This window comes from Vitis vinifera, chromosome 11 (assembly GCF_030704535.1).
Source record: "Vitis vinifera cultivar Pinot Noir 40024 chromosome 11, ASM3070453v1".
Taxonomy (NCBI): Eukaryota; Viridiplantae; Streptophyta; class Magnoliopsida; order Vitales; family Vitaceae; genus Vitis; species Vitis vinifera.
Window position 1 is genome coordinate 3070380 of NC_081815.1, and position 23238 is coordinate 3093617.

Here is a 23238-nt window from a genome sequence, read left to right on the forward strand (position 1 = left end):
AAGTTACATCGTGTACTTCTTCTTTAACCATTTGCAACTTTTATAATAAAAGAAGCCACATTAGTAACACTTGTCTCTTAAAAAGTCAAACTATGTTGCCTCTAAATCAACATCTACTTAGGTTTTAAAAGAGTGATAAATAAACCCTAAGGATCCAAAAAGGTATGAGCATTTAAAATAACTTAAATTCTTTTGTACATTTCAAAGTAGAACAAATGATTCTTAAATAGTGGATGTTCAAAACACTTAATAAATGTACCAAAACTTAACACATTAGCTAAGAGGTAACGAGGTTTTGTCACAATTGGAAATAATATAAAAGGAAAAATCATAGACCAAGGAAATGTTATTAATAACCCTTCTTCTTTCATTAAAAAATGTCACTCTTATGGATGGTTTGAAACATTATTAAGCATTAGTAAATTGTGTGATGAAACAACTTTCATGGTCTATAAAAATAAAAATATTTGATATTAAAAAAACATAACAGTCATGATAAATATTTTTCATCCATGCATGATGATGGTTGTGGAATAGCAGGTTGTGTAAATATGAACTTCAATATGAATTTGAATGATTGAACATAATCTTGGATAATTTAATTAAAAAGGTTTTTATTTGAAAAAGCTAAATATGAAGGTTGGAAAATGATGCTTCTTACTAAGCCTTTGGTAAAAAAAAATTATAATATTTACATCAATTTGAATTTTGAGGGGTATTAAGTAAAATTTAATACTTATTACTTAATAACTTAAGTTAAGTTTAAATTAAATTATACTTAAATTGTTGATTTAAAACTTATTCCTTAATTTTTATTTTAAATATTAAAGTTATTTAATAAAATTAACTTAAAATATATTTTAAATCATCAAATTACATATTTTTTTTGATAAATTATAATTAGGGCAAAAAAAGTTGAGTAACAATGGAGGTTATGGAGTAATAAAAGAAATCGTAAATATAATTAGGACAGACAATTATAAAAAGGTAAAATAAAAATGTGAACTTAAAAATAAGTAACTAGTTTTACTTATTATTTAAAATTATTTTTTATTTTAAGTCATATCATTAAATTATTTTATCAAACATACTTAATTTATTTGATGACTTAAATTAAGTTATATAAATCACTTTAAGTTATTAAGTTGATTTACCAAATAGTTATTTAATTGAAGAAAAAAAGTTATTTACATAAATTAGCACAAGGAGACATAAAACAAACTTTCAGACTTGTTAGAGGAATGATTAAAAATTATCCTTTTTTAAATGAACAATTTAATTGTTAGTAATCTTTCATAGATAATTTCTAAATTTTGAAAATATTGTATTAATTTTGATGCGATGATATTAGTCATACACAAAGGTCAAAAAAAGGCCGTTAAATATTTAACAGCTGGCATGCAATGATTGGTGACAGCTCATCAAAGTGTTGCGTTGAATGTTCCTCTTGCTGAATCTAATGTTAAAGGTCCAGGTTTTCAAAGAAAATAAATAAATAAATAAGTTTTTCTAGAAGTCCTTGCCTCATATACATGTCACAAGCTCTCCATTTTCTCATTTCCCAAACACGCCATTTCCTTTCGCAAGAAAATTTTGAGACAGAAGAAAATTGAGAGAGAGAGATTCGCATCGCTCATCTGAAAAACTCTATGTGATGGGCGATGAAAAATCGTCGATCGTGATGGCCACTAGAGAGCGAGATCGCGAGCTTCTCATCCCTGTCTCCGATTCCGTCAACGATGGCGATGCCTCCTCCAAGCCGTCCTCCTCCGCATCGTCTTCCCACCATCCCGGCAGAGAGGTTTGCTCTCTTCTGATTTTGCTTCCACCGGTTCTTAGATTGATTTAGCTCGTGATGCGCTTTGCCATGTTTGGTTCCCAAAAAAATCGAAGAAATATGGATTTCTTTTTTTCGTTTGAATTAGGTGTTTTTGATGGATAGGCTGTAATTTCTTTTGACTAATTTTGATGTTATGGTGGATTTGGTTTTGTGAAACTTACCTTCGAGTATAATTTGACTAAGCCTAAGAGTGGGTTTGGGGGATTTGGTTTGAGTAATAGCTTGCTTGTAGGCTGATTTAAGAAAAAAATGTTGAATTTTTTTTTCAATTTGTAGGGCCTCGGTCTTCTAGTAGGTTGTTTATTCTAGGGTTTGTTTGTTTGTTCGTCTTTCTTGGTTTTCCATTTCTTGTTTTTAACTTACTCCTAGGGTTGTTTGGAAATTTATGAAATTATGATATTGGATTGTTGTGTTCTTGGACTTTAGGTGGTGAGCGAATACCATTAATGTGTTTTAGATAGCATTAGAAGGTAGAAACTGATCAAAGATGATGGGCTATTGCAGAAAAATAGCAGTTGCCATCATAATGACTTGGTAAGATTTTAGAACAGTGTGAATTCCAGAAAGCCTATGACTGATTCTATTCCATTTGTTCTGCAATTGGTGCACTTTCTCTAACATTTCTGCACTAGGTAAATTTTGTGTAATCTCTTGTTCAGTTGCAATGTAAAGCAAAATGGAACCATCTAATTTCCATGGAAGTTGAAACTCGTTGTTGTCCTTTTTCCTGGTCCCAATATATACAAGCATGTCTAAATATGGAAGAAATAGCGGAAGTTGGAGTTCACTTTTTGAATATTTAAACTATCATTTGTTGTTGTACATGAATATAGGGAGGCATTTTGGGGGGCATTACTTCATCCAGGATGAATTCAGAATGATTTAAGGAAAAAAAAATGTCAATCGTGATCGGAGGATAAATATGATCTGGACAAATATATCCACCTAACTATAATCAGGGAGATCAAGTTGGCTCTCTTAATGTGAGAGTGGGAAAAGCAGATTTGGGTGTCAGAATTTTGCAAGTGCAATAATAATCCAAAAGACAATACTTGGTAGTGAGCAATGCAGTTAATATTTTCAACACCAGCCTCTAACTAGAACAAAGGAAATGCAAAGCAAGGAATGACAAAGTTCCTACAAATAATTCTATTAGCTGCCTCCTCTAGGATCTCTCCTATTTAGTCTTGGTGGCAGCTAAAAGGTGAAATGAGATCCTAGCTCATGGGCTAGGTTTGGTGTTAGGTTATCCATAGAAAACTACATTTTTTTTGTTTGTTCTTTTAGTAGAACTTTTTCAAACATTATTTATCAAAAAAAAAAAAACAACTTTTTTGTCAAGCATTTTTCAAAGACTGATGTGAAAAAAATGCAGTTTTGGCTTTGGCTATCCATTTTCTTATAGATCACATAATTCATGCTTTTTATCTTTAAATTTAGGATCTATTTCATCCTTTTCATCCTCTTATGCCCGAGTTTTACATTGTGGGCTAATTTGCTTCATTGGAAATTCAATATGACCAGGACTTTTCTGGAAGCTGTCATGCCCAAAGTTTCTGGTCTCAGTGCTCATGTGTGTGTTTATTTGTTTCTGTTCATCTGTACTACTATCTGACTAATAATGTGTATATATTATATTGTCACTGTAGACTTTTTACAAAGTTGTTAGGAGCTGGGCTTCAAAGAAGTTCATGACTGGATGGTGCGCACACTCTTCCTTCTTATATCTGCTGTTTCTGTTTCAAGTTTTGAATGCATATATTATCTCTTTTCATCTGTTTTTTCCTCTTTTCTTTTTCAGTATCTAGGATATCAATGGCATGCATTATTGCACTCCTTCTTTCCTTAGTTAGAATTTATTCTTTAACCTTGTTCTGTACAGGGTTTTGATATTTTAGTTTTTGACATCATAAACAATTCATTAATGATGAGATCAATTCAAATGTCAATTGTACTTGAATAATTGTGAATACCTTGTGTTGCATTGCTCATTATGATCATTTGAAACAATTTTTCTTAGCATAATGTTAAATATCTGGATTGTTGTGGTGTCATGTTCTTCAATTTGCAAGATTAAATAAAGGTGGATTGATCTTTTGAAATTGCTTGGTAAAAACTAGATGAGGAGCTGGTAATGCAAATAAGGGAAACTATGTTATAATCATTTTAAGCTTTGATGATAATGGAGGAATGAAAGGCATTAGCCTATGCACAGAGTTTTTGGTAAACAATAGACTTCAGATCTAAATGCTAAATGTTGACACCTTCAATGTTAATAACTATTCAGTAGTCTGTGAGACAGGCTGATTTTAATGGGCAACATAATTTCTGGTACATTCCTCAGTAATGAAAATAGCATTGTAGCCAAATATTTTGCCACTTTCTTGAGAAGAAATGAGGGAAGAAGGAAAACGGTGGTTTGCAGTGGAGTCCAAGTCCTTTGAGATCTCTATTGAGGGGCTTGGAGGGAATCTGAGAGGGGTCATAGTGGAGCGTGGAAGAGGTTATTCCAGGTGGGTCAGATTCGGGGAGTGCAGTCTAAGATGCCTTCTGGCAGGAGTGGAAGCTTGTTGCAGAGATGTTGAGATGCCGAGGTGGAGCAAAGGATGGAAGGAGAATGGAAGGTTTCTTAGGCTCGAATGCCGGGAGAATGGGGCTAGAAGGTTCATCTTCTGCAAAGTGGTCACGGCAGAAAAAAAGAGTTTCTCCCTGGTGTTCCCAGAAGGAGAAGGAATCCATGGGGGATGGCTCATATTGGCTGAGAATTTAAGGGCGCTCGGGGTGGTCCCTTTTTCTGAGGAAAAGGTGGAGCCAAAGGCTGTGTTCGGGAACAGCCGGAAGGTTGAAAGTGGGATGAATGGAGGTGAGAGGATGTCATATGCAAGTGTAGTAAAAAAGAATGAATGTTTGGAGGAGGAGGCTATTTGGTTGCAGATTGGAGAAAGAGCTGTGCAGGGCAGAGAAGAGAAGCTTAGGAGGTGCTTGGTTGGGAAGTTTGAGGAGGGACCTTTGTTAGGTTCAGAGGTTCAGGTGTTGAAGGTGTGGGCTAAGAGCACTTGGCAGCTGAGAGGTGGCTTGCAGGTGCATATTTTTGGGGGTTCTTTAATCCTCTTTGAGTTTGAGGATGTCTTGGAGGCAGAAAGGGTGTTGAAGAGAGGATCTAGAAGATTCAGGGAGAGACTCATCAGTTTGGAAAGATGGTATCATGAGACGGGGTGCTTGGTACAGGAGGAGGCTTACAAGGAGGCGTGGGTGAGAGTATTGGGTCTCCCTTTACATTTGTGGAGCCGTGAAGTGCTCATTAAAATCGGGGGCTGCTGTGGGGGATTCTTAGAAGTGGATGAAGGTGCGGAGAATGCGGTCCAAATGCAGTGGGCTAGGATCCTAGTGAGATCGAGCGGGAGAAGACTTCCCGGTTCCTTGCAGCTAGTGATCGGGTCTATATGCTACTCAATCCAATTGTGGTGGGAAATACTCCCGAAATTTTCAGTGGTTGTTCCGAGAAGCTACAGTGAAGGGTCGCCTGAGTCGAAGGTTAGAGGTGACATCGGTGGTGATCCACGCGCGAGCAAGGGGGTGGAGAAAGACCTTGGTCAGGAGCAGACTGGCAAAGAAGACGTGTCAAGCTCTGGAGGGAAGAGTGGCTGTTTAGGGGAAGGAGTGGACAGCCATCTCCAAAAGGTAGTTGCAGGCGGGGACGTCTTTGGAGGCGGTGGCAGGAGGGCCTGTTTGGAGATGACAGGGGACTCTAAGGGAGCAAGCGGGCCAGTGGGGGAAAGTCCAATTGGGAGGCAACAGGATAAGAGGGGAGTTGGGCCTGTGTTTGAGTTGAGGGAAGGATTGGGCTGGGCCCATTTCGGAGGCCCTTCTATTTTAAGTGAGGGGGACAGCTTGGGGGTGGAGAACCTGTTAGGGCTCATCGCGGGGGATGATCGCGCAGCAGCGACTGTCCCGATGGAGTGGATCGAGCCGCCGGAAGCTTGGAACTCAGGCGCCGATGAAGTTCTCCAGGCTGAAGCGGCAAGGTATTCCTCTTTTCCCTGTCCTTTGATGCCTCGGGGGGCGCGGGCTTTCTCTCCTTCTTCTATTTCTTGTCGGAAAAGAGCGGCGAAAGGGTATCGGGGGGTGCGGGCCTCCTATTCTTCTCCTCTTTCATGCCGGAAAAGAACGGCGAGTGGGTCTCGAAGACGCGGCTGTGGATCGGCGACGGAAATGGATGGAGTGGATGGGGACATTAGCCCCTTGAATATGGTATTGGCTGACGGAAGGGGTGAGGAGGGCTGTTCCGGGGAGGAAATGGCCATGGTTTTGGTCGGAGAGACAAGTATTGATGAAAAATACTCCTTGAGGCAGACTGTGGGTGGTACGGAGTCAGTGGAAGATTGGAAATCCTCTTGTCTTGCTCAGTTTAGTGATTTTCTGGGCATGCCAACCACGGGATGTGAAGAGGAAATTTTAAATATGCTCAAGAGATGGATCATGAGGAAAGATCAGAAGAACCAGAGGATTGGGGCTAAAAGGGCCAAGGTAGAAACCTCAAAGTCAGTAAGGGAACTTAAAAGGTTGGAGTGCTCCATTAATTTTAAAAGCTCAGGGCATGGAAGAGCTCTATTTAGAGAGAGTGGGGGGTCAGTCTCTGAGGGCAAATGAAGATAAGAATTATATCCTGGAATGTGAGAGGGGCAAATGATAGAGATAAAAGAAGGCTCATCAAATCTCTAATCAAGACTCAGAAAGCGGATTTGGTTTGTCTACAAGAGACCAAAATCCAAAGAATGTCGTCTAGTATAGTTCGGTCCTTGGGGGTGGGAAGATCATTGGAGTGGGGTGCTCTTGATTCTCAGGGTATGGCAGGGGGGGTGTTAGTTTTTTGGGATACTAGAGTTCTAGAGCTATTGGAAATGGAAATTGGGAATTTTTCAGTCTCTTGTCGATTTAAAGACGCGGAGGATGGTTTCTGTTGGGTTTTTACAGGGGTATATGGCCCTGCTGTTGGGAGGTTGAGGGAGGATTTCTGGGAGGAATTGGGGACAATCAGGGGATTGTGGCAGGACCCGTGGTGTTTAGGGGGAGATTTTAATGTTATTAGATTGTTGGGAGAAAGGAACAGGATCTCAAGACTGTAGTTAGCAATGAGAAGATTTTCGGAGATCATTGATGATTTGGAATTAAGGGATTTCCCTTTGCAAGGGGGGTCTTTCACGTGGAGGGGGGGGTTGAACAATCAGACTCAGTCAAGGCTGGACAGATTTTTAGTTTCAGAGGATTGGGAAGGTTATTTCAGTGGGGCAATTCAAAGTCTTTTACCGAGAATTGTTTCTGACCACTGCCCAATTTTGCTGGACTGTGGGGGAACGAGGAAGGGGCCTTCCCCTTTTAGGTTTGAGAATATGTGGCTGAAGGAAGAAGGTTTTAGGGATTTACTTAGGAATTGGTGGGTGGGATTCAATTTCAGAGGTTCCTTTAGTTTCACGCTGTCTGAAAAGTTGAAAGCGCTTAAGGCCTGCTTGAAGGTGTGGAATAGAGAAGTGTTTGGGAATGTGAATGCTAGAAAAGAATCAGCTTTGAAGCAGATGATGCTGTGGGATGCAATAGAAGGGGATAGGGTGCTGAATACTGAAGAGCAAAATTCCAGAAAGAAGGCTTTGGAGGAGTATGAGAAGTGGGTGATAATGGAAGAGACAGCTTGGAGGCAAAAGTCGAGAGAGTTATGGCTGAGGGAGGGAGACAAAAACACTGGATACTTTCATAAAATGGCCAATGCTCATAGGAGGGTCAATTCCATGGTGAAGATCAAGATAAATGGGACGTGGGTTTCTGAAGAAAGTGACATCAAGGAGGGTGTGGTTCAGGCTTTCCACTCTCTGTTGTCAGAAACAGCTGAGTGGAGGCCTAGATGCAATGGGCTGCAGGTTGGGGTTTTAGAAGGGGAAAATGCGACTATGTTAGAAGCTCCTTTCTCTGAGGAAGAGGTTTTTGGAGCTCTTTCGGATCTCAATGGGGATAAAGCTCCTGGTCCTGATGGTTTCACAATGGCATTTTGGCAATTCAGTTGGAGTTTTTTGAAGGAGGAAGTGATGGGGTTCTTCAAGGAATTTCATGATCAGGGCAAGTTCGTCAAGAGCATAAATGCATCATTTCTAGTGTTAATTCCTAAGAAAGGAGGAGCCGAAGACCTCAAGGATTTTAGACCTATAAGCTTGGTGGGAAGTCTTTATAAGCTGTTAGCAAAGGTGTTAGCTAATAGGCTTAAAAAGGTGATGGGTAAGTTAGTGTCCAAGTCCCAAAATGCTTTTGTGGAGGGAAGGCAAATATTGGATGCCTCGTTGATTGCGAATGAGGCGATTCATTCAATGCAGAATAGTGGGGGAGGGGGCATCCTTTGCAAGCTAGATATTGAAAAAGCATACGACCATGTGAATTGGAGTTTTCTCTTTTGGTTGATGGAAATGATGGGCTTTGGAGCTAAGTGGATCAGCTGGATTCAGTGGTGTATTGGGACTGTCAGCTTCTCTGTTCTGATTAATGGTACTTCCTCAGGTTTTTTCAAAAGTTCTAGGGGTTTGAGACAGGGGGATCCCCTTTCCCCCTACTTGTTCGTGATTGTCATGGAGGCTCTTAGTTGCTTGCTGAAGAGAGCAAAGGAGGGGGGGTTTTTGTCTGGGTGGCAACTCAGTGGTAGAGGAGGGGGGGGAGTGGAGATCACTCATTTGCTGTTTGCGGATGACACCTTAGTTTTTTGTGAGCCTTCCACTGATCAGGTGTCCTATTTGAGTTGGCTCCTTATGTGGTTTGAAGCAATGTCAGGGTTGAAGGTGAATTTAGACAAAAGTGAAATCATCGCGGTGGGAAGAGTGGAGAATGTAGAGGAGGTGGCCCTTGAGTTTGGATGCAAGGTTAGCAGGCTTCCTTCTACTTATTTGGGTCTTCCCTTGGGGGCTCGTTTCAAGGAGGTGGCTACTTGGGACGGAGTTGAGGAAAGGTTGAGGAAGAGGCTTTCTATTTGGAAAAGGCAGTATATCTCCAAGGGGGGCAGAATGACCTTGATCAGGAGCACTCTGTCCAGCATGCCTATCTATTGTATGTCCCTGTTTCAGATGCCAAGAAGCGTGAGTTTGAGATTGGAGCGTATCCAAAGGGATTTTCTTTGGGGTGGTGGGGCATTGGAAAGGAAGCCTCATTTAGTGGAATGGTCTATTATATGTTCAGATAAACGAAAGGGCGGTTTGGGTGTGAGGAGCTTGGCGTTGCTAAATAAGGCCCTCCTTTGTAAGTGGAGTTGGCGTTTTGCGGTGGAAAGGGAAGCTTTATGGAGGCAAGTCATAAGTGCAAAGTATGGGGAAGAAGAGGGTGGTTGGAGGTCTTGTGTTGTGAGAGGAAGTTATGGGGTTGGGTTATGGAAAGCGATTAGGAGAGGGTGGGAAGCGGTAGGCAACAATTTGGCTTATGCTGTGGGAAATGGTAGGAGGATTAGATTCTGGGAGGATAAGTGGTGTGGTGATGATAAGTTGTGTTCCCTTTTTCCTTCTCTATATGCTATATCCTTGGATAAGGAGGCTTGGGTAGCGGATGTATGGAGTCATTCTGGAGGGGGAGTGTGGGCTCCTAGGTTCTCTAGGAGTATTAATGATTGGGAGGTAATTGAGGTAGAACGCCTTCTTTTGAGGTTGCAAGGGAGGAGGGTTTACAGTGATGTGGAAGATGAAGTAATTTGGACTAAGGCAAAGGACAAAAGATTCTCAGTTAAGTCTCTTTACAAGGACTTGGACCCGGAAAGACGTGAAGAATTTCCTGCAAATATCATTTGGAATTCTTTGGTGCTGCCGAGGGTAAGTTTTTTTGTTTGGGAGGCCACGTGGAAAAAGTCCATAACATTGGATCGTCTTCAAAGAAGAGGGTTCTCCTTGGCTAATAGATGCTATTTGTGTTTGGTAGAGGAAGAATCCATTGATCACATACTCTTGCATTGTGGGCTGGCCAGAAGTTTATGGAGCTTACTTTTCTCTCTATTTGGAGTTTCATGGGTGCTCCCCTCTTCAATAAGAGAAGCGTTATTGGGGTGGTTAGGGCCTTGTGTGGGAAAGGAAAGGAGGAAAGTGTGGCGTTCAGCACCCTTGTGCCTCTTTTGGATTGTTTGGAAGGAAAGAAACAGTAGGGCTTTTGAGAATGTAGAGCATACGTTTCAGGGGTGTAAATCGGCTTTACTTTGTAATCTGTGGGCGTGGTCCAGGGGTTTTTTTGTTTCTGGTCCCACTTCAGTTGTAGATTTTGTTGATTGGATAGGCCATGGGTAAAGGTTTTTTTTGTATACCTCCTGTATACTTAGGGGTGCTTCCTTGAAGTGCCTCTTTTTATTAATATATTGTCTCTTTATTCATCAAAAAAATTAGCCTATGCACAGCATACTCGATTGGAAGGATATTCACAAGTTGGTCTTGTCTTGCTGAAAAAAATTTTCTGTAACATTTTAGTTGTATATGTATATATGTATATTGCGAACTATTCCTGTAGCTTACATCTGAAGTTTGTTGTATCTTGAGGGATGATGGGAATAAAAAGGATAATAGGTCAACATGCATAACTTGGAATTTAAAACTCACAGTTCACAGTACCAGGCCACTGTGCTGGGGTGGGCAAGGGAGATGCTGTTACCTAGTTGGTATTTCCTCTGTAAACAAGATGAGGAGTCAGAATATAATGTTCTTATTCATTGTAGGTGGGATTGCAATTTGTGGTATTTGGTTTTCTCTTTATTTGGGATTTCTTGGGTGCTTCCTCATTCTATCAAGGATCTTTTGTGAGGTTAGCTCATGAGTTTTGGAAAGAAATGGAAGAGAGGATTGTATTTCTTTGTTTGATGTGGTTCATTTGGAGTGAGCAGAGGAGAAGATGTTTTAAGGGAGTAGAGAGCTCAGAGGAAGTGTTGGAAATCTTCTTTATAAATTCTTTGTATTATTGATCTAACAGCGTCTATGTTGTAATTTTAGCTATACTCTTAATTTTTTTTTTTACTGTTTAGGAAGGGTTAAGGTACTCTTTTTTGTTGCCCTTGGTTCTCTTTGTATGTATCCTTTGTACTTTTGCTTTCTTATACAAGTATGGGTGCACAATTCTTATAGGATACTTGCTACTTGATTTTGATTGATTTATTTCTTATTTTCAACTTCCTTAACAGATAATACATTGAAAAAAAGGGAGTTTACAGGGAGTGAATTTTTATAAAATATTGAAGGATAAGAAAGGAAAGGTGGGATAAAATAAAAAGAAGAATTCTTATCATAGATATCTATGTTTATTTTATTTTATTTTATTGATATTTCTGTTTTTCCTTTTATTATAATGTCTCCAAGTCTCTATACCTGTTATTGAAATCATTTTTTGCTGAACAGACCCTTTTATCCCAAAATTTCTTGGTGTAAATGATCAACACCTACACACAAACCCGCACGTGACATGCATTTGAGGAAACCCAACTCACATCAATTTCTTTCACTAAGTAGAGGACATTCTTCATCAAATATTCCTTCCTGATTTACCAAAATAATTGAGAGAACAGAGGGTGTCTTTTATTCATAACATAAGTCTCATATATAACCATTTAAAAACTTGATATTTCTGAAACAAGATTGTATGAAGCAAAAACTTTTCCAACTAAGTTTGTTTAAACTAATAAACCTAGAGATGGAACTCCTTAAAAGACACTGTTAGCATTAAACTTTCCTGTTTTGGCCAAGTAGAGCCCACTTAAAAGGTAATATTATTAAATTCAAGGCTATGGTAAATGGCTTTAGAAAAGTGACCTTGACTTTAAGTAATGAAACAAGTAAAAGACCCAATCTCCATATGAATATATATACTCCCCCAGAAAACCTATATGAAGTGGGAGCCAATACAAAAAGTTAAACGTAAATGGCTTTAAAAAAAGTGACCTTGACTATAAGTAATCAAACAAATAAAAGACCCAATCTCCATATGAATAACTATATGCTCCCAGAAAACCTATATGAAGTGGGAACCAATACAAAAAGTTAAACTAGGTGATCTACATTTAGGCATGTCAATTCCAAACCCAACCCACCCGATTTTAAACTTGGGTTGGCCTTAGAGCATAAATATGGTGGCTCGATGATCCCAAATCTAAAGGACTGATTTTATTTAGCCTGGGAAACATGAAGGTTTTGTGGAGATTTTTACATTGATAGTATGTAATATATGTATTTTTTAACTTCATTCTTATACAAATATCAATGCTATTCTCCACAAGATGACAACTTATCATTCCAGTCAAAGGTTAGGGAGTTCAGGACCTTTAACTTCAGATTCTTTTCTCCCCTTCCTGTTGACAAGGATACATTGGCTGAAGTTGGAGGATCTAGGTACTATAGGTTTTCCTATGTGTTGCATGGTGGCTTGTGAGGTTTGTCTAAAGCGTCTGAAGGGGGCCATATTGGGCCTTCCATGTTTGGGCCTTGTACTGTGGCTTTGGAGGGGCTGGCCTTTAGTGGTGGACTAGTGGTTAAGTTGACCCAAGAAGGGTTTTTAAACCCCTTTGCCAATGTGTCTCTTGGTTCTCAAGAGCTTCTTGACGTTCCCCTTATTCAGGTGAAGTCACAGGGCCAGAGTGGGAGTCGGGTGTCAATGATGTCCTTGTGGTAGAAGCAACTGGTTTTGGAGGTAGGTTTTCTTCCCTCACTCTTCCTTCTCCGATGGGGTCTCCCTTTCTCAGCGCAGCATGTGATGATGCAACGGGAGGGCCTTGCTTGGGGTTGCTGGGTTCGTGGATCCAACTGCTAAATTTGCTACTTCAAGATGGGAGGTTGGTGGATCTCACGGGGAATGCAACAAAGGATTCCTTGGATGAGGATTTGGAAGTTAGGGTAGAGGAGTTGGAGGTCAGTAAAGCTTTGAAGATTGTTAGGGTTTCAGAGGAGGGGAAGCTTGGCCTCTAAAAAGTTTGTTACATTCAGCAACTTTTTGGGACTCCCAGTGGCAGGGCTTGAGAAGGAAATCAATTCCCTTCTTAAGAAAATGGAGTCAAGAAAAGTTCATAGGGTTAAGGTTGCAGGAGGAAAGAAGAAATTGCTTTTGACTACTTGATTGGAGAAGGAGATCCAAAAACTTGAATGCTTGGTCAATTACAATTGCTCTCCTCTCTTAGCCAAGGGAAAGGGGAAGGGAGCAATGGTTCCAAGTTGCTTCTTGTTGACATGGCTTTCTTCAATTCCTGTTTGGTTGTGGGTTTTGGGCTCTAGAAGGTTTGTGGCGCGTTTCTTTGTTTCTTGCTAGGCCTTAGAGGTTGTTTGGGTGTGGGTTGTGTTTTAGCACTAGTACTTCCCACTGGGGAGAGTTGGTTTGTTCTAGAATGTTGTGGTTTGGTTGGCTTTAGGGTGGTTGGTATTTTACTTTCTCTCTTATTAGCCTTTTGTGTGTGTTGTATACTTCGTTGTGTACTTTAATGCACATTTTTGTTAGTGCTCTTTAATATATGAGTTACCTATCAAAAAAAAAGAAAAAAGAAAAAGATAATTGCACTCAGTAATTGTGTGTCAAATTTGCTTTTGGTCTTCCTCTTCTGGCCCTTCACCAAATTTGAAACTCCTAAAAATTCAGGAATGCACATTTGAAGACCAAAATAATTTGAATTTTTAAAATGTAATTTTACATATGCTATCGACACAATATTGAAGTTGTTGTCGTTGGACTCACTTCCATCTCAAGAATCAATGGTGGAAACTCTTCAATGACATGCTCTGTTTAGTGTGCAATTCTGCTCGTTTTACCAAGGTCTTTGTTGGCCTTTCTTTGTCTGTTCTTGCTAGATGGTAGTGATTGTAGTCAATTCACTAAGCAATTTGTCAAAATTTAGAACATGGAAATTTGTTGCATTATCCTGATACACACTGTTTCATGCTGAGTTGTGTCACTGGAAGGCCTGCTAACTTAGATACGTTGGTTGAATAGGGTGCTATAGATATCATGTGACATGTGAATGAGCAATTTGTCTGTCACATGTGTGTTTGATGCATTTAATATGTTACGGAATGATATAATAATCTTTACATGTTGATTTTACCTGATTGAGGTTTGAATCTAATTGCTTTAGCTTTTAATCACATGTGACTGAATCAAATTGTTCTTGCAAACTTCATGCATTTTTCAGCTAACTAGCTGAATCAGATATAAATAAAATACTGTTTTATGTTCTAGCATATATGTGTTTCTTGCTCTCTATGCTGTTACAGTTATTTCTCATTCTTGGCCCTTTTGCAGTGTCATCCTATTTCCAATAGCAATCACTTTCTATATAACCTGGTGGTTTATTCATTTTGTGGATGGCTTTTTCTCTCCAATCTATGCACAGCTTGGAATTAATATTTTTGGTAAGCATAGCCACTCTTTCAGCAGTTCAATCATCTCTTCCCCATTTCTTTGTTTTTTAATTGTATGACTTGCATGAGTCTTTTAGGAAAGTGATGTTTCTGGGGCAACATCTCAAGTTGCATGCCTTGTTCAACTTGGACATGGCAAATATTGCATTTGACAACATCATTTCCTTTTTATGTTTGTGATAGTTTTTAGTTGCTTAGCTTGTGTATTGAGCAACATGTTTTGTTTAATCAGAAAAACATGGATAAAGGGTTTTAGTACATCAAATAATGTGATCGCTTTGTTTTCTAATTTGAAAGTAGGTTCGGAAATGCATGGTACAATATTTTCTTAGCCACTTGCTCCCTTCAACATTTGTTTCCTTGAATCTTGCCTGCATGTTAGTGTTGCTAAATCCAGTGTTTATTCTCTCGAACCGAAAGAAGAGGGGACACAACGGTATGTTTAACATACGGCTGTGAATTTGTTAGATCTAAATCTTTACATCTTTTGTTATGAAAATATCATTATTTTTTAGGTGGCTATGCTAGATCCATATGAACATGTAAGCAAAATCATGTTATGATTAAGCTTTCGACATTATTCATTTTTTTTGGTTGTGGAGGTGTATGATGATGCATGGACCATGGTTCCTTGTTGATCTGAGAAATGCACAATCCAAGTTTAGGTCCTTTTAATTATATTTTCCTGCAAGAAAGTGAACATCTGAAATTACCTTCAGAATCAAATTACCAGCCCTGCTGTAAGGTTTTATGCTTCTGAGATAGCCTTAAGATTTGTTTCTATTTTATTTTTCAAATTTCATCTGGTAAACAATGTGATGCTTCAAACAATGTGAAAATATTCTAGCATTGGATTAGAAGGCTGTTCATATTTTTTTGTCTTTTATACACGTCTTTCAAACTGAAATTACTTCTTGAGTGGAGAAAAGGTTACAACTGTTGACAAAATTTATTTCTATTCATCGATCTTAGTGCTGATGAAAATGCTTGCTATATCATTCTGCCTTGTATGGCAAGTGGTGACCATTAGAGGGACCTGATTTTGCAGTCATTAACCATTGACCTTGGCTTGTTTCATAGCTTGGCTCAACTGATGGAAATACTTCAATTTTACTTCACTTTTCGTTCTGTTTCTTTTCATTTTCTGTGTTATGTTTTTTGTTTATCTTTTCACTGCATCTCAGAATAACTGCCTAGAGTATTGAAAGCTTTAACCAAATCAGTGTTAGCCCTGATGTGTGTTGTTAGCCCACTATCTAATACCTTAAAGTTTTTGGTCAAATTGGTAGTTTAACAAGGAGCTCAGGTTAATTAGAGGTCTTGAGTTTGGGTCTATCTGTTCATTTCCCCATCTATTGATCAGTAGTTCATCATCTATGATTTACTTCTCTATGTACAGGTGTGGGGCCCACATGCTTTAGCCTGGTATGCATTTTTAGTACACTACCTAATACCGTAGGCTTTTCAGTCAAATTGGTAGCCTACAATTAGGAGTTTCTGAAAGAGGCTAACCTTTTCTGCCTCCGTTCTTTCTTGTTCTTTGAAATGTTTTTGTTATTCCTGGCCCATAAATCTCCCTTAAAATCCCACCAACAAGAGATTGTGTTGCATCTTCCTAAAAAATGGATTTACCTAATGTAAATGGTGGACAAATACTTCTGTTTGGTTGGTCGCAGTTTCAGACATTATGAAATGCCAAGTTGGTAGACCTCCTTTAAGCCTTGTACCTTACTGGAACCTCATTTTAGGATGTGGCCTTAACCTATTCTCTGTAACACTTGCAGGAACTCCAGCTCCTTGTCTTGGAACAGATTAAATATCTCTTTTAAGAGTTGGGAAGAGGCTATAGTTCCATATTTTCAAAATAGGACTTGTCACTGCAATAAAAACCATGTAAATATTAAAAAAAGAGTTGAGAAAACGATGGTTTGTGGTGTGTTCTTGTAGCCAATATTTGATATTTTGACAGTTAATGAGAACCAAATGCCGATGTTCCAAAATTTATTTATCCTCTTCTCCATTACATATCTCCCATTTTATAGGACTTTTTATTTTGTTTATTAATTTCATGGTCATGACTATCTGAATAAATACTTTTTTTTCCACTCCGTGAATAGGTCTTGGGTTCATAACTTCCATTACCTTCATTTTCTTGGTTGGAGTATTTATGTCATCATGGTTGGGTGCATCCGTTCTGGGCCTGGGGGAGTGGTTTATCAAACGGATGCCTTTTGTTCGTCATATTTACAGTGCCTCGAAGCAAATTAGTGCTGCCATATCACCGGGTGTGTTTTTCATCAATTTTCTCTTTCCCATATTTTTATTGGATTAAATTCGATGGGGATGAATAATATTTTAGATTTTTACAGATCAGAACACACAGGCATTCAAAGAAGTGGCCATTATAAGGCATCCACGTATTGGTGAATATGCATTTGGGTTCATCACTTCATCTGTAGTCCTCCAGGTCTGGAATGATTTCTATGTTGCAAAACTATCATTACCTCATATGTAACCTATATGCAGTGGTATCTGTCACAGTGCACCTGATCGCGTGTGTGATAAATTTTGTTTAGTTTTGATTCCAATAATTCTTATGCTTTGCAGTTCACTATTTCCTGGTCATATTAATTTGTACAAATGATTATATTGTGTATGGGTGCATGTAAAGATGCATATACATGTAGATGCAATAAAAAGGGCATGTGAATCATGGTGTTTTTGTGTTGGCATGCAAGTTGCTTGTTTTGCTGAATATATGTGACAGCATGAGTGGATGCAGATTCTTGTGTACCCACTAAAAAATTGCCTTTTGTTTTTTCTTTTAATTTACTGTTCTCTTTCTGTTTCTGGAGATGAGAGCAGGGTCGGGGTTTGGTGTATGTGGGCTGAATAACCACTAGCATCCTATTGATTTGAAATTTGGTGCATTCCATTATCAAGACACATTAATATCTAACACTGGCATGGATGATATTAGCACAAGTTTGAAGAGTTTGTCTGAGTTTATTAAAAATATCATTTACCACCATATCTCTTCCTCTGATTACTATTATTTTTTCACTTTATTCATATGTATTTTTTGTTCCTCTTTGGTTCTATGTTTTATCTTAGCTAGATTGCCTTGATTTTGTTCATGGCTATTGTGAGAATGTCTCAAGCTATACTTTAGCTATGTTATCTTCAATACCTCATACCCTAGATTTGATGAACATGATGCTTGTCTCCTATATGGAATGTCATATTTTTGCCATGTGAGTGCTGTTCCAGAACTAGAAAAGGAGTCTCTCATATGTGTACTCAAACCTGTGAAATAGTATAATATTTGATGAATGGGACATTGATTTATGTTTATCTTCTGACCATCTGAGAACATTTAAAGTGCAGTCCCTGATTTTTCCTTGTAATACAGAGTTATACCGGAGAGGAGGAGCTATGCTGTGTCTATGTTCCCACCAACCATCTTTACATTGGTGATATATTCCTTGTTAACTGCAAGGATGTAATTAGACCAAACCTATCAGTTCGGGAAGGAATTGGTAAGGATTCATATCTTTATTTGTTATTTTAAAAAGTAATGGAAAAGTCAGGAGAAAGAAATGCAGACTCATTCTGCCATTCATGACTTTGTTGGGCTTTCTTTGTTGAAAAGCCCGTTTTATCCACTGTTTTGAATTTGAGAGTACTGTCTTTGGATGGGTGGTATGCTGCCCATCTACAGAAGATAAGGATGCTCGAACAAATTGTACTATTTATATGTGAAAATTACAAAGATTTTGAAGAAAAACTGCCTATCACTATCAGAGCCTTCTCTACCACTATCATATTACAGGATGCTGATACATTTCGTTTGCTCTTTTGAACTGCAGAAATTGTCGTGTCCGGTGGCATGTCAATGCCCCAGATCCTGTCGACAGTGGATTCAAGGATTACGACGGTGGATAGAAGTAGGCCCGAAAGAGGATGAGAAGAAAGATATATTAGACTTTAGATGAGTTGTTTATTTCTAGCCTCTGGATTTCAGGTAGTCATCGGAATGGCCACGAGAGCAATTTGTGTTCTTATTGCAGGAATATGAAGTTAGATTGTTGTTTGTCTGAAGATTGCAGTGTCAATCTGGTGACAGATGTAACATTTATTGCCATGTAAAATGTAGAATTCAATGTTTGTTCCCAAATATAGTTTGGTTTGTTATAGGCTGTTTTTGGATCTGAATTGTTTTCCCATTTCTCCTAGGTCAGGTACTTTTGGTTACACACTTACACAAGGCAATTTGTACCGATCCCTGTTTTGGGATTGTTTGTGGAGACAATGAGACTTTGGAGTGAGAAGTGTTTTTTAAAACAGTTTTGGAAAACAGTTGTTGACAACTGTTCATTGACATTTTGTAAAATCAAGGTCTATTTGAGAATTTGCATTATTTTCTATGTTCTTAAATATGTTTTAAAATTAATTTTTATTGATTTATTGATAGAAATTGTATCATTTTTTTTAAAATATAACGTCATTTGCCAAAAACATTCTCAGTCCGCCTATTAATGACTGTTATTTTGTTTTTTTCTTTCCCTTTTATTGTTTTTGAAATGGCATGACATAAAGCTATGCTTCTTTATCAATAAAATATGATGTAATATATATTTAAAATCAAATATTATGAAAGCATTTTATTTATAATGAATTAGTATAAGCAGATATATTTTATATCGAATTTAATTCTAATTATAAGCGTATTGAACATTTAGGGGGTGTTTGGTACATCGGAATAGGGAATGGAAATAATATTTTGTTTCCTTTCCTATTTCTTAGTGGAATGGAATGAATTTGATGATTCCATTTATAGCATTTGGATGAACTTAAGAATGCAAGATTGGAATGATTATTTGTTTACATTCCAATGTTTGATAATAATAGGAATGGAAATGAAAAATAAATAAATTTACAATAATATCCTTACATATAATTTAAAATATTTTTTTTTTACTTTTATTTTAAAAAAATAAAATTTGAGAGGTTTTTTGTTATTAAATAATAAGACTAAAAAATATATATATACTCAATAAATAAAAAATTAACCATAAAAAATCGTATAACCCTAATGCACAAATATTCAATTATTATTTTTATTAAAAATTTGAATAATTTGTCATGCTTAAGTAGTTATAAAATTATATTTTTCAAAAAAAAATTATTTATTATAATATTTAAATTATCAAAGCTAGCAAATGTTTTTCCTATTTTCAAAAGAGAAAATAAAAGAATTCAAATTTATTCTAATTTTCAACAAGTATCATATCCGATAAAATCCATAACCTTAAAAAATTTTAAATATTGTAAACACTGAAATCGAAAAATCTTTTTCCAACCATTTCAATTTTTCTCTCCAGTTTCCATTAATACAAGATAAAGAAACATCAAAGATTCCAAACATAAATTAATAAAAAAAAAAAAATTAATCCATTTATAGAGAAGAAGAAACACATATAAAGAAGTAGAAGAAAAAAAAGAGAAAATAAGGTAAACCTGATCGAAGATGTAGAAGGGAGTTTTCAGAACCTAGTTGCAGCAAACAATGACGAATCCTAAATCCAACAATCAAAATGAACATCCAAAACCCTATAAATTAGAAATTGATTTTTTTTTTTTTTTTAAATATTGTGGAAGGTTTAATTGATTCAATTTGGAAGAATCACTTGTTGCAGAGAATTGGATGATGAGTGGGTCTCTAGCTTTGCAAAGAAGATAAGAAGTGGATGGTGAATGGATCTTTACCTTTGCAAAGAAGATAAACATCGGGTTTGAAGAACAAGATAAGAGGGTAAAATAGTAATTTAGGTTATTTTATATTATCAAATAGGTTTAATGAATCAGAATACCACCTACTTTTAATGAATGCAAATCCGACTCATAAGTTGGATTTGATTTCTGCCGGAATAATTTTTTATTTCATTTCCGCCTTCTTAACATTTATCCAAACATAGGAATAAGGGAGAAAAGGAATGAGATGTCTATTCTCACTCCCTATTCCCGTGTACCAAACACCCCCTTAGGTGTATTTAAAGTATTTTGTGTTTAAAAAATATTTTTAAATTTTTTAATATTTAAAAAATTATATTATTCAAGTATTAGAAATGGTAAATTTTCTAAAATCACTATTTAATGCATTCTAATTTATTTAAAGAAAACACTCAAAAGGGATTAGTTGAGTGTTTAAAAACTTTTTCGAAAAAGACTGTTTAGTAAATAAAATCAAGAGATAAGGGTAAAGTGAAATCAAGCACTCGAAGGGCACACTGGTAATTAAATAAGCCTTTTGAAAAATGTAGAGTCGGTCATCCCATATGAGCAATGCGCCCCCGGCGCATTTTAGTAGAGCTTTTCCCCCCAAAACCCTATTATGCTCTGAAACCCTAGCTCTCACGCGCATCTCTATAAATACAAGCCAATCAGTTCGAGCGTCACCGCCTCATGTAAATATTGGACTACTAGGGCTTATGATCCGTTTCATACTACGATCTCGATTCAAGAACAAGAGGCGTTCCAAGAACTTCTTTAAGAATTTCCTCTCTTCATTTATGTTTCTTTCTCACAAAGCTCTTCACTTGGTTTGTTTTCTCAGTTGAAATGTTTGATCTTGGTTTTTTCTTGGTTTTTTTTCTTCTTTTTTTGTTTTTTTGTGCTTTGATTTGATCTGATTTTATGAGTTTGAGAAGATGGTTAAGGACTGTGACGATTCGTGTGAAAGGTCTCGTTCGTCGTAAGGGCGAGTAGCTCGCCTTGCCGACTATTCTGATATATCACCACCCATATTCTGAGTCCTATCTACGATCTACAAAATTCTCTTTGCTTTTTTCCGGATTTCATTTTCCGCATGTTTGCGTCTGTTTTTGGTGCTTTGAATTGGCCAATGATTATAATTTTATATTAAGACAAGCATATGTCTGAAACAACTGTGTGGAACATCTAATCTTCTCTATGAGGCCAATTTGTAAATTTTTTTCTTTTTCGATCGATCTGATCTGTTTTCATTGTATAAGTGCTGATGATGAAACAAAGGATACTTTGTAATGTATGAGAAATCATGATTACAACTATACCTCTACTGCCTTCCTTCTGAAGCTTCTTATAATCCTGCTTTTGTAAAATAATCATGTTTTGTTTTGTGTCTGATTGTTTTTAAAATTGAATCTGATTGATTTCGAAATGAATTTGGATGGTTTGAACCCTAGATGTGTTCAAACATTAGGAATGCACAAAATGAAATTGTAGTTCTTGATTGATTCCATTTGAGGCAGCAAAACACCTCAATGATATGGATTTGGCTGGTTTATTGATTATTAGTGTGAGGGATCTCAAATGATGAACAGAAGCATAGTTCAAATGATAATCTTTGTGATTAGAAATTGAATGTCTTTCGCTCCTATCTGATGATCCTCATATTATCTCTTCCTTGTTGGGTTGTAATTCCTGTATGCTTTTGAGTGATTGTTTTTCAATATTCGATTTCAAATTTGGTATTTTTTTTGAATTGGATACGATACAAGTTTGTCAGGTTGTAGAAGGTTAGGGACTGTGACGAGTTGTGTGAAAGGTCTCGTTCGTCGTAATGGCAAATTTGCCTTGCCGACCATCCTGATATATCACCACCCATATTCCGAGTCCTGTCTAGAAAAATAAAATTTCGAAGTAATCTCAAATTTTTTTTTGTATTGCCTATGATTATGAATTTTATATATAGAGGCCAAGCATACGTCTGAAACATTTGGTGTTGACAAACTAATCTTATGAGGCCTATTTAGTACTTCTGGTTTTTTCTTGGGTTTTTTTTTTCTTTTTCTTGTGATTTTTACTATGCTTGTCTTTTCTATCCTATTTGATCTCATGATGTTCTCTGCGTCTGCACCAGTGCAGTTAGAATCTGTTTGATGACTTACGAAACTGGTGTGAGACGTTACAGAACTAAAGGAGGGCTCTTGACTTTCTTTAGGCAATAAAATCCAGATTTCAGTAATCTTTTGCTGGCATTTTTCCTCTTCGTATGCATTTTACTATTTTCTTTGACTTTCAACCATCTTCTTGATTTTCTTGATTTCACATAAGCATGAGCAAACTTCATGATTCCAAACAATGGAATTCATAGAATCAACTCATGCAAAATCAATCAAGGAAATTGTAGTTCTGAAGCTGGGAATTTGAGATAGCAACTCTTTTGCGTTTTGCCATTATCATTTGGAACCGAATCATAGCAGATGCTGGTATTGGGGTAACCAATGAGCTCACTGTCTATCTTGCTCAGGATGGTGCCTCATGATTCTTAAAAGTCTTTAAAGACAATAAGAATTCGAGGGTTGATAATGTACTGGTCAACTGGGTTTTGGCTTATTTCCACTGAGGGCGGCAGTGGAGAGATTCCTGTTGAGTTTTGGGTAGCAAATATGAATTAAATTCAAATTTAACCAAAATCAGAAAAAAAAAAATATTTTATATGAAAGTTTGCGACTTCAATAACAAAACTGAAATGTATTGAAAAGAAAGAAATCAAGAAGAATGATTATTATGTTTGATCGGAGGATGATGCCCATACACAAGTTCTGTGATTGGTTAGGCATGAGAAGGCTCTTTAAATACTTAATCTATGAGACGTCCTTTTTTGGGTGCATATTAGTTTTTATTGAATGCCTTGATTTTTAGTGAAGAATGATTATTATGTTTGATCGGAGGATGATGCCCATACACAAGTTCTGTGATTGGTTAGGCATGAGAAGGCTCTTTAAATACTTAATCTATGAGACGTCCTTTTTTGGGTGCATATTAATTTTTATTGAATGCCTTAATACTTTTAGTGTCATCAGTTGGAGATTGGAAGAATATATTATTAACAGAGCAGCCTAAGATGTGGGGTAGTGACATGAGGGTTAGAAGTATTCGCTGAAGGGGTGTTGTTACTGTCGAAGAATGGTATTCTATCATCCCATGGAAGAGGTCATTTCATCTTAGATATGGCACAAGGTA

The 23238-nt window shown here is 37.3% G+C and overlaps 1 protein-coding gene and 4 non-coding genes across 5 annotated transcripts; all 5 read left to right on the top strand.

The window, feature by feature from the left end:
* Positions 1 to 1485: 1485 nt before the first annotated feature.
* LOC100262854 (protein CONTINUOUS VASCULAR RING 1) lies at positions 1486 to 18423 on the top strand. Its single transcript, XM_002284318.5, has 7 exons — positions 1486 to 1801; positions 3490 to 3542; positions 14111 to 14220; positions 16347 to 16514; positions 16599 to 16696; positions 17642 to 17768; positions 18099 to 18423. The coding sequence occupies exons 1-7, from the start codon at positions 1655 to 1657 to the stop codon at positions 18194 to 18196; spliced, it is 801 nt and encodes a 266-aa protein (XP_002284354.1). The 5' UTR covers positions 1486 to 1654; the 3' UTR covers positions 18197 to 18423.
* Positions 18424 to 20947: 2524 nt separating this feature from the next.
* Positions 20948 to 21045, top strand: LOC132254700 (small nucleolar RNA Z43). Its single transcript, XR_009467006.1, has one exon. It is a non-coding gene; the product is annotated as a small nucleolar RNA Z43 (small nucleolar RNA).
* A 218-nt stretch (positions 21046 to 21263) lies between these two features.
* On the top strand, positions 21264 to 21347 carry LOC132254702 (small nucleolar RNA U83). The gene has a single exon (XR_009467008.1). It is a non-coding gene; the product is annotated as a small nucleolar RNA U83 (small nucleolar RNA).
* Positions 21348 to 21571: 224 nt separating this feature from the next.
* LOC132254697 (small nucleolar RNA snR60/Z15/Z230/Z193/J17) lies at positions 21572 to 21662 on the top strand. The gene has a single exon (XR_009467002.1). It is a non-coding gene; the product is annotated as a small nucleolar RNA snR60/Z15/Z230/Z193/J17 (small nucleolar RNA).
* A 131-nt stretch (positions 21663 to 21793) lies between these two features.
* Positions 21794 to 21888, top strand: LOC132254699 (small nucleolar RNA Z43). The gene has a single exon (XR_009467004.1). It is a non-coding gene; the product is annotated as a small nucleolar RNA Z43 (small nucleolar RNA).
* The last annotated feature ends 1350 nt before the right edge of the window (positions 21889 to 23238 follow it).